Here is a 14,731-nt window from a genome sequence, read left to right as displayed (position 1 = left end):
AAGGTGCAGTCTCCATCCCCCACTATTCACTTATGAGTAGATGGCTTTGCTTTGTTATTGTGCAAACTTCTGGCAGTCTTCTGACTGAATATAATCTGCAGTAATTGCACTAGGCACATCCTGTGGAAATTTCTAAACTAGAGATCAGATTGAGTTGTCATAGGGTGTGAGAGTTCTGCTGGGGATAACTTGCAGAAATTGCCTCAACTGAAAGTGGTGCAAGTAACAGGTTTTAATAACCGTGTCTTTGTAAATTGTGAACCGTGACAGAAAGTCAAATGGTGCCAGACTTCATCCGAATGAGTTTAAAAATAAATGAATGAAATCGGAGTTTAACCTCTTCTCAGCAGAGAAAATCAAACTAATGGAAATCAGGTGTTCAATCACAATTAGCACATTTCCTAATTTCCAATTTGCAAACGAACAGATGAAACTGCCAGAAGAAGTAGCTTATTAAAGAAAACTTCTGTACCATGTTTGAGATTGTGTGAGCATTTCAAACTGGATAAAGATGAGAGCAAGGGAAAGAAGGCGGACAAGGCAAACAAGTAAAATCATATAGTTGAAATGTAATTCTTTGATAGAAGTATAAAGAGGAATAAAAGGGGTCAAGTGTGAAAGAAGTGTCAGTAATTAACATTCTCTGCCAATTCTAATTTATATCCATAAATAAAGCCACTGCTAAACATTTTCTTCCAGTAGAAACCTGCTCTGGGTTACGATCAGCCCCTTGTTCTTTACTCCCTATATATAACACAATTTGAATGTAAAAAATGAATGCAGCAGATTCACACAAAGCTGGGGAGAGCTGAAATTCACGCTACTGAGGTCGCTTTCTTCGAAGTTAGCACCGAACGTTTTCCCTTCGCCACTGACCGCAAATTCCAGGCCCAACTTTCTCTTCGTTTACCATTTCAGTTTTCAGACTTGACTGAAGAGATCCAACCCTGTGAAATAATTGGCATCTAATAATAAACGGACGACTCCAGTGCAGAATCACAATACGTTTGTAGCGTTTTCAGTGATTTGCTGCTGTATGTGCAGAATATGACAAAATGTAACACTAGTGTCATAATCTGCAGTGAGTCCAATGACCCATTTCATTTACCTGCAACTACAAAACATTGGCCGTATGAGACTCATAGATAAAGAAAAGGTTATATTATAATAGTATCGTCTAGATTGGGTCCCTGCCTCAAGATCTTTACCCCTACCAAACTCTGGCGCACCATCTCACACGCTGCTTTGAAGGTTTATCTTTCCCAGTGTCTGAACCCCACCTCTCCCCGCTCTTACTCCCACACTGACCTTCCCCACTGGCTCTGCACCCCCGTCCAAAGCCCTACATTTTCCTGTTTTCCTATGGTCTTTCAAAGGGTAGTAGCAGCTGCTCACACTGCCTCCTGAGTGTGCTACATCGAGTTCCTGCTGGGATGTTATTGGTGAGGAAAGTGCAGACTGTACCATGCTGCAGGTGCCCAAGGGGAAAGGAATATCCAGTGTGTACAACTGCCAATGCCTGCGAACCCACTCAAACTGTGTACCCTTCATGTTTTGTCGTCGAGCACTTGAACACCATCTCCCTTCCATTGCTATTATAATTAACAGAATTTTTTGAGACACCTGCAGTAAAACCAACTGCACGCAATTAACTGTGGCCCTATCACTACTTTGATTTATATTAGCTCCCATGGTGCTCTTCCAGAGGACAAGAGCACAGCACATTGCTAAATTGTGTCGTCAAATTCTGAAACGGCATTAAAAACCATGTTGCCGATCACTCCCACATTTATGGCTTTGCCTTACCACATGTGTTGTGCTTGATTTTTATTTAGGTCGTTCTTATAAAATTGATTTGACTTTCCTTATTGTAATATTACGCTTGTTACAAGGTATCTGTTACAAGTACTTACTGATTCCTGACTGCTGTAAAAGCATAATAGAACTCAAAATATTAAATTCCTAGGAAATAGCTTAATTGAACCTAGTGTGTTATCTCATGATCGGATTTCAGAATGTACAGCTACAGGGTTGGCAGATAGCAAAGTGATAACATCAGATAACAGGGGTTTTGGATTGAGGTTGTGTGTGAGCTAGATGCTTGAAACATCAGTGATACAGTTTCAATTTCCATATTTAACTGAAATGTTAGTTTAACTTGTTAGCTTGAAGAAATTCTTGCTTATTTTTAAGTGCTTTGAGAAGGAACATCAAGTATTTATTTGTATTCTTGGGATGTGGGTGTCACGGCCAAGACTGCATTTATTGCCCACCCCTTGTTACCTTGAAATGGTGGTGGTGAGCCGCCTTGAACCGCTGCGGTCCGTGTGTTGATGGTGTCCCCACAATGGTGTGAAGTAGGGAGTTCCAGGAGAGTGATCCAGTGATGATGAAGGGACATCGATTTTTGGATTCACAGTGAAGAGGATTTTTACTTAAATCAAAAAATAAAACAAACACTTTATGTATAAACTCCAAAATCAGTGCTGTAATGTGTGTTCTTTTGTTGTAACAATACTTACATGAGAATTGCTCCCTGTGTTTACAGCACAGGAGGCTACACAGGCCAGTGTCTCTGGTTGATTTACTATAGAACAAACATTTAAGTCCAATGAAGCTTCATTTTGTTGAATAGAAATTATTTTTAAAATAATTTTAATGTAATGTCTCAGTGTATTAGATGTAAGTTTATTTGTAATGCATTAATACAGCCACTATATTATTGGCAGTTAATGGTAAAGTTTTATTTTGTTTTAATCAATTTAGGAGAAGTGGTTTCCAGTTGATAAATTGTCTGCCAGATGTGTGTGTCTGACTGCAAGGGTGCTGGAAGGTTCTGTTGTATGTGTTTGAATGCAGCTTGTGTGGGGATGAAAGAGCAGTTCTTGGTGAATTAAATGAGGTGAAAATGGAGAATGAGAATCGAATATGTTACTGAATATCCTGTTTGTTAAAATAAAATCATTGTGAATGAATATCGACTTACTGTTGAAGATTCCCTGCTATAGCCGTGACCGAGGCAGCTTTGGTTCTTCATTACAAGCAAGTGTAAAAATCAACAACGTGAAAAGTTTTCTTAACTCTAAAAGACGTTTCCAGGTCTAAAGGGATGATGTTTAGAAATGTGAAAAGTCAATATTAACATTTTTTTGTTTTTAAAAAAAAAAACCTCAAAAACCTTTGGGGTTCCTTCACTTTTGTGAGTTGGGATGATGGTGAAATATGTTGGTGAATTTGAATGCCATTTGTAGAAGTATATGGAGGATATCTGACTATTTCTTCTGTGTATTGCTTTAAAATAATCCTCAATGATACATCCCAGCAGTGTTGGTAGGAGAGATTACATTGGTAATATTACACATAACTGTTCTGTGGAGAATTACAGACTGGCTTGGTTGTCCAGTGCCAACTTATCCTTCCTGTTCCTCTTCGAGGTAACTTAGATGGTTATTTCCGTTCACATCACTCTCTTAAATAAGGTAACATCGCTGAGAATTTTTTGGGAGCAGTTGTTACTAACACCATACAATGCCTACACATTTCAAGCTGCATGCTTCAGTTTCAATTCAATTCAATTTTATTTGTCATATATGCAGCAGACGTGCGTACTGCACAATGAAATGTTGATTTTTACGAGTCCTCCCAACATTGGAATAAATATGGCATAGCAATGATAAAATACTAATAGAAAGACAGTAATAATAAATAAAACAACAGTAATAAATAATAATAAATTCATCATTCATGAGTCTTATGGCCTGGGGGTAGAAGCTGTTTCGAAACCTGTTGGTACGAGACCGTATGCTTCGGTATCTCTTACCGGACGGGAGCAGGGCGAAGAGGTTGTGGCGGGGGTGACTCGCGTCTTTAATGATTCTCAGGGCCTTCCCCCGGCACCTCTCGGGGTAGATATCCTAGTTTTCATGCATCAAGCAGTAATGCTTGGCGTATTTCAACACTCCACTAGAAATGTGGGATATACAAGGAGTAGTGGCTGTGGACGACAGCCTGACTGCACTTCAGGAAAGCACTGTTGTCACCGTTACTAAATGAGAAAAACATCTGATTACAGTGAGAGCCTTTGAAATGAGAAGGCAGCAAGTGCAGGATACTGTAAGAAATATTTTGTTATATAGTGACAGCGGAAGAATACAACACAGCTGCCAACTCGTAACCGATTTTCAGAGTCTTCAACTCCACTAACTGCACATGGATTTACTTTGCCAGTGTGTAAAGCCAGGGCAGTATAGAAACTAAAAACAGCCAATGCCTCATTGTGGCACTGACCAGATTTGGGATTATTCACAAAACATTTAACAAAGATGCAATTTAACTTGGAAAAAAAATCAAATTACCTGTGTGAATGTGGGATTGTATCATTTTGTATTAACTCTAATATTGCTGCCTCATTATTAGTGATACTAGGGAAGGACTGGCCCATATGTTCTGTTGATTGGCCATATGCATTGGGTGTGTCGAAATGTTGATTTAAAGGAATCCAGCTGTGCTCAATATGTGAAGAGGTTAAAGATGCCTTATCTGTCGAGCAGGATGAAATGTGCACTTGTCTGACCTGTTCAGTTATGTCAGAAATGTCAGAATTATAGTAGATAATAAACATCAATCTTAATCAAACACCTGATACTTGAATTTTATGCCATCAAATATCTACATGAAGTATGATTTGACTAGTGCCATGGAAATGAGATGATATAATTTGAATCAAAAGCAAAATACTGCGGATGCTGGAAATCTGCTAATTTGAATCCTTGTGCCTGCTTTCTGTGAATAGCCACAGCGTGTATACCATTTCATCGCCGTATCAACTTCGACTGAAGTTATGTTTTGATGACTGCTTATCAAACGAATGTGGTGGTCTTGCATTTCAAAACTTGGGCATTTAGTTGTCAGAGTGCTGAGATTAGTTGCTAACCTATTTGAATGGCGATCAGTCATATGATAACCCCAGGTGTAAATAGTCATCTGGCCAGTTATATAGGGCAATTGGCTTCGATATTTCCATTTTTAAGTTTGACCAGGCTCAGGTTAAGGTGTGCAGAGCTAAACCTGATCCTTGGCTTGACCATGCTTTCCTAACTAGCTGCTACAGTTGGAGTTGAACAGTCAGAACCAGAAGAAGTCGTACATAAGCTGTGTTTTTCCTGCACTGAGGTCTCCTGTGTGATGCACTTTTTTTTGTTAACTCCCTTGTGTAATGCTGTGTTTAGTTCCTGGGTCCTCCCCTGTGTGATACACTTTACCGTCTCTAAAGTTAACTGAAAGCTCGCAGTACCTACTCCATATTGGCTGCTGCTGGAACCGCACTGCCGCTGGAACCGCACTGCCGCTGACCTCAAAAGATTTTCTTTATCAATATAATAATGGAGAAGAGAACTTTGCAAACATAACCTGTGGGAGAAGCTGCCACGTATTGGAGAGTGTCTGAAACCACCTATGCAATTGCAACTGTAATTTGGGCACCTATGTACAGCCAAATGAAAGGGACAAAGATGCTAAAGTGTGTTTATATCTGGTATATAACAACAAAACATCTGGATGAAACGTTTCCTTGACTGTGATATTGAGGACATTTCCTTACCAAAAAAAAACCTATCGAAGCGAGGTTTTTTTTATTGCAGTGGCATATCGGCACTGAGTTTCGGATTTTAATTCACTTGGTTTCTTCTTGAATCTGTTACAGAGCAGATGAAATTGAAATGATCATGACAGATCTGGAACGAGCCAATCAGGTAACAGATTTTCAGAAGGTTTTTGGCTGATGATTTTGTTCTTGCAGCCTCCGGCCCGCTCCCCTCCGGCCCCTTCTCCGGCCCGCTCCCCTCCGGCCCCTTCTCCGGCCCGCTCCCCTCCGGCCCCTTCTCCGGCCCGCTCCCCTCCGGCCCGCTCCCCTCCGGCCCCTTCTCCGGCCCGCTCCCCTCCGTCCTCCCTCCCCTCCCGCCTGTTCCCCCGACGCCTACTCCACTCCCACCCCACCCCTTCCACTCGCACGCCCTCCCCTCCCCTCGCACGCCCTCCCCTCCCCTCGCACGCCCTCCCCTCCCCTCGCACGCCCTCCCCTCCCCTCGCACGCCCTCCCCCTCCCCTCGCACGCCCTCCTTATCTCCTTCCCTCCCACCTCCTTCACCTCTTCCCTCCCACCCCATCCCTTCCCACCCACTCCCCTCCTTCCCTCAGCCTCATCCCACTCCCCTCAGCCCTGCCCTGGCACCTCATCCACCACTCCCCTCAGCTCCTCCCCCTCCCACCTCCATCCCCTCCCTCCTCCCCCTCCTTCCTCCTCCCCTCCTTCCTCCTCCCCTCCTTCCTCCTCCCTCCCCCCCCCTCCTCCCTCCTCCTCCCCCCTCCTCCCACCCTCCCCCTCCTCCCACCCTCCCCCCCCCCCCACTCCCCCCTCCCCATCTCCCCTCCCCCCTTCCCCTCCTCCTCCCACCTCCTCCTCCTCCCACCTCCTCCCCCTCCCACCTCCTCCCCCCTCTCTCCTCGTCTCCACTCCCCTCTCATAACCCCTCCCGCTCCTCGTCTCCTCTCCCTTACCCTCCTCTCCCTTACCCTCCTCTCCCTTACCCTCCCCTCGTCTCTCTCCCCCCCCCCCCCCCCCCCCCCAATTACCAAAAGAAAATCCCCTCTGGTCTCATCTGTGGAAAAGAAATTGAATAAAAGAATCTCGTTCCACTTGTTTTTGTTCTGTCTGGAAAAACTCACTGAGCTGTAACATTAATATCAGCAGGGATTCCTTGCTCCTGGCGTTAAATTACTGTCATAATCACTCAATTATTTCCTCCTTGTACTGTTTAAAATGAATATCCATCACTTTCAGTATTTTCTTTTTACATTTATTAGGTTGACTGTTAAGGAAAATCTGTTCTAGTCAGTGACGCAGAAATTGATTAATGGGCCTGTATAATTTGTCAGCTGTTGAATGAATGCGTTTTGTTTTTCTTCCCTTTTCCTCAGAGGGCAGAGGTGGTTCAGAGAGAGGCCGAGGCCTTACGAGAGCAGCTTTCCTCAGCTAACAAATCCCTGCAGCTGGCCACTCAGATTCAGAAAGCTCCTGATGTGGTAAGGCATTAAAGACCATGAATCACATGAAGGGTTGACTGATAAACACATTTTTCACTTCAGAGCTGTCTTATCCACTTTCCAACTGTCTACCTATTAATTTCAGGTCAATTTGAAGCATACATTGAAGGTTAACCAACCAGTGATAGTTGTGCACTTGAACTGATTTTGAAAAGGTGGTAACTAGATTAAGATGTAACTTAAAATGATGAGGCTGAAATAATGACACAAACTTCCACATGGGATAATGTGCCTTTATGTTTCGTTAACATTGATCTGTTAAAGGCCTGTGATAAAGGAACTGAATTGTGGAAGTCACTGCTGTGCCATTGCAAACCTTGATCCCGATGCCTGGTTTTCCAATTTTTGAACATGTACTGACTACCCTCCCCATAGTTCTCAGGCACAGGCTGCTTATTCTGACTTTATTCACTGCAAGATTTTTTCTAAACCATATAGAATCCGTCCTGCAGCAAATTTAAAATTGTACATGCTCCTTCCAAACGCAACTTTTCCAAAAACATTTTTTAACTTCACAAATGATGGTTATTTAGTCTTAAAAGAAAATGATCAGAAATCCAACATATGAGCTGCTCCATTGCCCCAAAAACTAACTCCACAGACAATTTCTCCTTCACAGAGACACATCCCTTCCCTTCTGCCCAGCATCCCTCGGAGACACTCTGCCCCCCCCCCCCCCCCCCCAGCATCTCACAGGGACACTCTGCCCCTCCCAGCATCTCACAGGGACACTCTGCCCCTCCCAGCATCTCACAGGGACACTCTGCCCCTCCCAGCATCTCACAGGGACACTCTGCCCCTCCCAGCATCTCACAGGGACACTCTGCCCCTCCCAGCATCTCACAGGGACACTCTGCCCCTCCCAGCATCTCAGGGACACTCTGCCCCCCCAGCATCTCACAGGGACACTCTGCCCCCCCAGCATCTCACAGGGACACTCTGCCCCCCCCAGCATCTCAGAGACACTCTGCCCCTCCCAGCATCTCACACAGACACTCTGCCCCTCCCAGCATCTCACAGGGACACTCTGCCCCTCCCAGCATCTCACACAGACACTCTGCCCCTCCCAGCATCTCAGGGACACTCTGCCCCTCCCAGCATCTCAGAGACACTCTGCCCCTCCCAGCATCTCAGGGACACTCTGCCCCTCCCAGCATCTCACAGAGACACTCTGCCCCTCCCAGCATCTCACAGGGACACTCTGCCCCTCCCAGCATCTCACAGGGACACTCTGCCCCCCCCAGCATCTCACAGGGACACTCTGCCCCCCCCCAAGCATCTCACAGGGACACTCTGCCCCTCCCAGCATCTCACAGGGACACTCTGCCCCTCCCAGCATCTCACAGGGACACTCTGTCCCTCCCAGCATCTCACAGAGACACTCTGCCCCTCCCAGCATCTCACAGGGACACTCTGCCCCTCCCAGCATCTCAGAGACACTCTGCCCCCCCCCCCCCCAACAGCGTCTCACAGGGACACTCTGCCCCCCCCCCCCAGCATCTCACAGGGACACTCTGTCCTTCCCAGCATCTCAGAGACACTCTGCCCCCCCCCCCCAAGCATCTCACAGGGACACTCTGCCCCTCCCAGCATCTCACAGGGACACTCTGCCCCTCCCAGCATCTCACAGAGACACTCTGCCCCTCCCAGCATCTCACAGGGACACTCTGCCCCTCCCAGCATCTCACAGGGACACTCTGCCCCTCCCAGCATCTCACAGAGACACTCTGCCCCTCCCAGCATCTCACAGGGACACTCTGCCCCTCCCAGCATCTCACAGGGACACTCTGTCCCTCCCAGCATCTCACAGAGACACTCTGCCCCTCCCAGCATCTCACAGGGACACTCTGCCCCTCCCAGCATCTCAGAGACACTCTGCCCCTCCCCCCGGCATCTCAGGGACACTCTGTCCCCCCCAGCATCTCAGAGACACTCTACCCCCCCCCCCCCAACAGCGTCTCACAGGGACACTCTGCCCCCCCCCCCAGCATCTCACAGGGACACTCTGTCCTTCCCAGCATCTCAGAGACACTCTGCCCCCCCCCCCAGCGTCTCACAGGGACACTCTGCCCCCCCCCAGCATCTCACAGGGACACTGTGTCCCTCCCAGCATCTCACAGAGACACTCTGCCCCTCCCAGCATCTCAGAGACACTCTGCCACCCCCCAGCATCTCACAGAGACACTCTGCCCCTCCCAGCATCTCACAGGGACACTCTGTCCCTCCCAGCATCTCACAGAGACACTCTGCCCCTCCCAGCATCTCAGAGACACTCTGCCACCTCCCCAGCATCTCACAGAGACACTATGCCCCTCCCAGCATCTCAGAGACACTCTGCCCCTCCCAGCATCTCACAGGGACACTCTGCCCCTCCCAGCATCTCACAGGGACGCTCTGTCCCTCCCAGCATCTCACAGAGACACTCTGCCCCTCCCAGCATCTCACAGGGACACTCTGCCCCTCCCAGCATCTCTCAGGGACACTCTGCCCCTCCCAGCATCTCACAGAGACACTCTGCCCCTCCCAGCATCTCACAGAGACATTCTGCCCCTCCCAGCATCTCACAGGGACACTCTGCCCCTCCCAGCATCTCTCAGGGACACTCTGCCCCTCCCAGCATCTCTCAGGGACACTCTGCCCCTCCCAGCATCTCACAGAGACATTCTGCCCCTCCCAGCATCTCAGAGACACACTGCCCCCCCAGCATCTCTCAGAGACACTCTGCCCCTCCCAGCATCTCACAGAGACATTCTGCCCCTCCCAGCATCTCACAGGGACACTCTGCCCCTCCCAGCATCTCACAGGGACACTCTGCCCCTCCCAGCATCTCAGAGACACACTGCCCCCCCAGCATCTCTCAGAGACACTGCCCCTCCCAGCATCTCACAGGGACACTCTGCCCCTCCCAGCATCTCAGAGACACTCTGCCCCTCCCAGCATCTCTCAGAGACACTCTGCCCCTCCCAGCATCTCTCAGATACACTCTGCCCCTCCCAGCATCTCACAAAGACACTCTGCCCCTCCCAGCATCATCATCAGGTTTAGGATAGTTATGCAAAAGGACAAGGTACAATCAAGCGCAAAAATACTTAACTGGAGGAGGGTTAACTTCAGTGAGTTGAAAAGGGATCTGGCCCAGGTGGATTGCAATCTCAAATTGGCAGTTAAAACAGTAATTGAACAATGGGAGGTCTTCAAAGAGGAGATAGTTCGGGTACAGAATAGACACGTTCCCATGAGGGGCAAAGGAAGGACATCCAAAGCTACAGCTCCCTAGATGACTAAAGATAAAGAGATTAAAATGAAACAGAAAAAGGAGGCTTCTGATAAATGCCGAGTTCATAATTCAGTAGAGAACCAAGCTGAATACAAAAGGTACAGGGGATAACTGAAAAAGGAAATACAGGAAACTTTCTGGTATCCGGCACGGACGGGACCGACGTGGTGCTGGTTCATCAACAATTCCGGATAACCAAACGCTATAGTAAAAGATTCGGAGCTCAGAGCTCCGTATAAAGCAACAAACCCTGTTGCTTCAAAACAATCGGCACAAGTTGCAAGCGTCTCTGTAGCTTAGCAACAGCTTCAGCTACACCCTTGCAGAGCAACAAATGGAGTAATAAAAGTAATAAAAGTTACCTGAACCGACTCCTGAATTTTGCCGGTGGATAGAGCGTTCCGGTTATTTAGGGGCCGGTTAATAGAAACATAGAAGATAGGAGCAGGAGTAGGCCATTCGGGCCTGCTCCGCCATTCAACGAGATCATGGCTGATCATCCAAACCCTAGCACCCGGTCCCTACACCGACAGCCATCCCACACAAGCCCTATCCCCGTAACCCCACGCATTTAATCCCCCCCTAACACTAAGGGCCAATTTTTGTCATGGCCAATCAACCTAACCCGCACATCTTTGGACTGTGGGAGGAAACCGGAGCACCCGGAGGAAACCCATGCAAACACGGGGAGAATGTGCAAACTCCACACAGACAGTCACCCGAGGCCGGATTTGAACCCGGGTCCCTGGCGCTGTGAGGCAACAGTGCTAACCACTATGCCACCGTGCTGCCAGTGCCAGTAATCGAAAGTTTCCTGTAAGAGGGGCAAAGAGAGTGTTTGAGACTAGATTAGCGGTTAACATAAAAGAGAATCCAAAAGCCTTTGATAAATATATAAGTAGTAAAAAGGTCATCAAAGGAAAGGATGGGGCTTATTTCGGACCAAAAAGCAGGTCATTTTATTGAGGCAGAGGGCATGGCTGAGGCACTAAATGAGTACTTTGCATCTGTCTTCACTAGAGAAGAGGTGGTACTTAAAAGGTGGACAGCGCTCGTGGTAGACAAGTCACCCAGTCTGGATGGGATGCATCCTAACTTGCTGAGGGAAGTAAGGGTGGAAATTGCAGAGGCTCTGGCCACAATCTTCCAATCCTCCTTGGATATGGGAGGGACGCAGAGGACTCTTTCCCCCCCCCCCCCCCCCCCCCGCAGATCACAGACACTCTGTCTCTCTCCCCCCCTGATCACAGACACTCTCTCTCCTCCCCTGATCGCAGACACTCTGTCTCCCCCCCCCCCCCCCGATCACAGACACACTGTCTCTCTCACCCCGCCGATCACAGACACTCTGTCTGCCCCCCAATCACAGACACCCTGTCTCATAGAAACATAGAAGATAGGAGCAGGAGTAGACCATTCAGTCCCTCGAGCCTGCTCCGCCATTTAATGAGATCATGGCTGATCATCCAAATTCAGTAAATTCAGCACCCTGTCCCTGCTTTCTCCCCATATCCCTTGATCCCTTTAGCCTTAAGAAATATATCTAACTCCTTCTTGAATATATTTAATGAATTGGCCTCAACTGCCTTGTGTGGTAGAGAATTCCACAGGTTCACCACTCTCTGGGTGAAGAAATTCCTCCTCATCTCAGTCCTAAATGGCTCACCCCTTATCCTTAGACTGTGACCCCTGGTTCTGGACTCCCCCGCCATCGGGAACATCCTTCATGCATCTAGTCTGTCTAGTCCTGTTAGAATTTTATAAGATTCAATGAGATCCCCTCTCATTCTTCTAAATTCTAGCAAATATAAGCCCATTCGACCCAATCTCTCCTCATACGTCATTCCTGCCATCCCAGGTATCAGCCTGGTGAATCTTCGCTGTACTCTCTCCATGGCAAGAACATCCTTCCTCAGATAAGGTGACCAAAACTGCACACAATACTCAAGGTGTGGTCTCACCAAGGCCCTGTACAACTGCAGCAAGACATCCTTGCTCCTGTACTCGAATCCTCTCGCTACGAAGGCCAACATACCATTTGCCTTCTTAACCGCCTACTGCACCTGCATGCTTACCTTCAGCGACTGGTACACAAGGATACCCAGGTCTCGTTGCACTTCCCCTTCTCCCAATCTATTGCCGTTCAGATAATAATGTGCCTTCCTGTTTTTGCCAACGAAGTGGATAACCTCACATTTATCCACATTGAGCAGATGCATGGCAGATGCAGTATAATCACCCACCTGTCCAAATCATACTGGAGTTTCTCGGCATCCTCCTCACCGCACACACGCCCACCCAGCTTTGTGTCATCTGCAAACTTGGAGATATTACATCTAGTTCCCTCGTCTAGATCATTTATATATATTGTGAATAGCTGGGGTCCTAGCACCGATCCCTGTGGTACCCCACTAGTCACTGCCTGCCACTCGGAAAAAGACCCGTTTATTCCAACTCTTTGCTTCCTGTCTGCCAACCTGTTCTCTATCCAAGACAGCACCTTACCCCCAATCCCATGTGCTTTATCTTTGCATGCTAGTCTCTTATGCGGGATCTTATCGAAAGCCTTCTGAAAGTCCAAATACACCACATCCACTGGTTCTCCCTTATCTATTCTACCAGTTACACCCTCAAAAAATTCCAGTAGATTAGTCAAGCATGATTCACCTTTTGTAAATCCATGTTGACTTTGTCTGATCCTGTCACTGTTTTCCAAGTGCTCTGCTATTACATCAATATATATAAATCGGTACTTCTGTCTGTCATTCTGTCTGTCATTCTGTCTGTCATCGCGTGTGCGTCTTGCGGGTATGCGCTCGAAAGTTACAGGGCGTACCTACGCGCGCGTTACCTCCAAAGAAAGCTTACGCTTCCGAGACGGTTTTAAGCGTATTTACGTTTCGGCCGGGCTAAAATTGCGCCCGCGGTATCCCAAAAACCTTCAACATTCCGCTCATTAGCATCTCATTATCCGCTCATTAGCGACAGAGTGACCTCGAGCTCGACCAATCGTATGCCGGGTTGCTGGCGTGTGCTGCCGGGCCAATCGGTGCGTGTGTGGCCGGGCTTTATCGTTCTGAACCGAGGTGAGTCGCCGCCATCTTGATTCCAAACTTTTCCTTTCTTTTTCCCGCTTTCTGCGTCTTAAAAAAAAACGTTGCTTTTAAAACACATATTGTTTTTTAAAAAAATGATTTAGAAAGTAATTAACTTATCTAATCTCATTAATTTTCCTACCTTTCCCCGTTTTTCCAGGTAGGCCTAGAAGCCTCGGCGTCTCCTCCGCACCCACGCCCGAGCTAGGCACCTCCCGGCCCCACTCGAAGGCTGGAGGGCCGAGCCTCAGCCCAGCGCCGCTAGGGTGCGCGCGCAGCAGGAGCTGAGACGCGCTGTCTCTCTCTGGCTGGCCGGGGGGCGGGGCTTGCTGAGCGTCCAGCGTTACCCTGGCAACCGGGTCCGCCGGACGTCTCGCACAGCCGCAATCGGCGGTCTTCACCTCGGGGGGGGGGGGGGGGGGGGCCGCGACCCTCGGGCGGGGGGGTGGGGGGCCGCGCGCGCAGCAGGAGCAGCTGAGACGCGGCGTCTCTCTCTCTGGCTTGGTCAGCGTCACGGTTACCCTGGCAACCGGGCCCGCCGGCCGAGAGAGACGCCGCGTCTCAGCTCCTGCTGCGCGCGCAATCGGCGGTCTTCACCTCGGGGGGGCCGGGGGGGGCGACCCTCGGGGGGGGGGCGACCCCCGCCCTCCCTCTCTCCCCCCGCCCCCCCGCCCTCCCCCCCCTCCCTTCCCCCCCTGCCCTCCCTTCCCCCCCTGCCCTCCCTTCCCCCCCTCCCTCCCTCCCCCCCGCCCTCCCTTCCCTCTGCCCTCCCTTCCCTACCCCCCGCCCTCCCTTCCCCTCCCCCTGCCCTCCCTTCCTCCCCCCTCCCCTCCCCTCCCCCCTCCCTTCCCCCCCCTTCCCCGCCCCCCCTCCCCCCCTCCCCTCCCCTCCCGCCTTCCCCTCCCCCCTCCCTCTCCCCCCCTCCCCTCCCCCTCCCCCCTCCCCCTCCCTCCCCTCCCCCTCCCCTCCCCCTCCCCCTCCCCCTCCCCTCCCCCCTCCCCCCTCCCCTCCCCCCTCCCTCTCTTCCCCCCAGTCGCGCTCTCTCTTCCCCCCCAGTCGCGCTCTCTCTTCCCCCCAGTCGCGCTCTCTCTTCCCCCCAGTCGCTCTCTCTCTTCCCCCCAGTCGCTCTCTCTCTTCCCCCCCCCCAGTCGCTCTCTCTTCCCCCCCAGTCGCGCTCTCTCTCTCTTCCAACAACAACATTCCCTCGAAAAAGCCTCGGCACCACCGGGCACTTCAGCTAGTCTTTTATAATGGACTC

General features: G+C 49.5%; 1 protein-coding gene across 1 annotated transcript in view; it reads left to right on the top strand.

The window, feature by feature from the left end:
- cux1a (cut-like homeobox 1a) overlaps nucleotides 1-14,731 on the top strand; it is a 436,348-nt gene that overhangs the window by 284,436 nt on the left and 137,181 nt on the right. Inside the window, exons 10-11 of the mRNA XM_085965092.1 lie at nucleotides 5,702-5,750; nucleotides 6,976-7,080. Coding sequence (XP_085821218.1) covers nucleotides 5,702-5,750; nucleotides 6,976-7,080 — 154 coding nt within the window. The remainder of the gene's footprint in view (nucleotides 1-5,701; nucleotides 5,751-6,975; nucleotides 7,081-14,731) is intronic.

This window comes from Somniosus microcephalus, chromosome 22 (assembly GCF_052327205.1).
Source record: "Somniosus microcephalus isolate GS21.2 chromosome 22, FLI_Smic_1.0, whole genome shotgun sequence".
Taxonomy (NCBI): Eukaryota; Metazoa; Chordata; class Chondrichthyes; order Squaliformes; family Somniosidae; genus Somniosus; species Somniosus microcephalus.
Note: the sequence above shows the minus strand (reverse complement) of the source record. Positions and strands in the feature narration are given on the sequence as shown.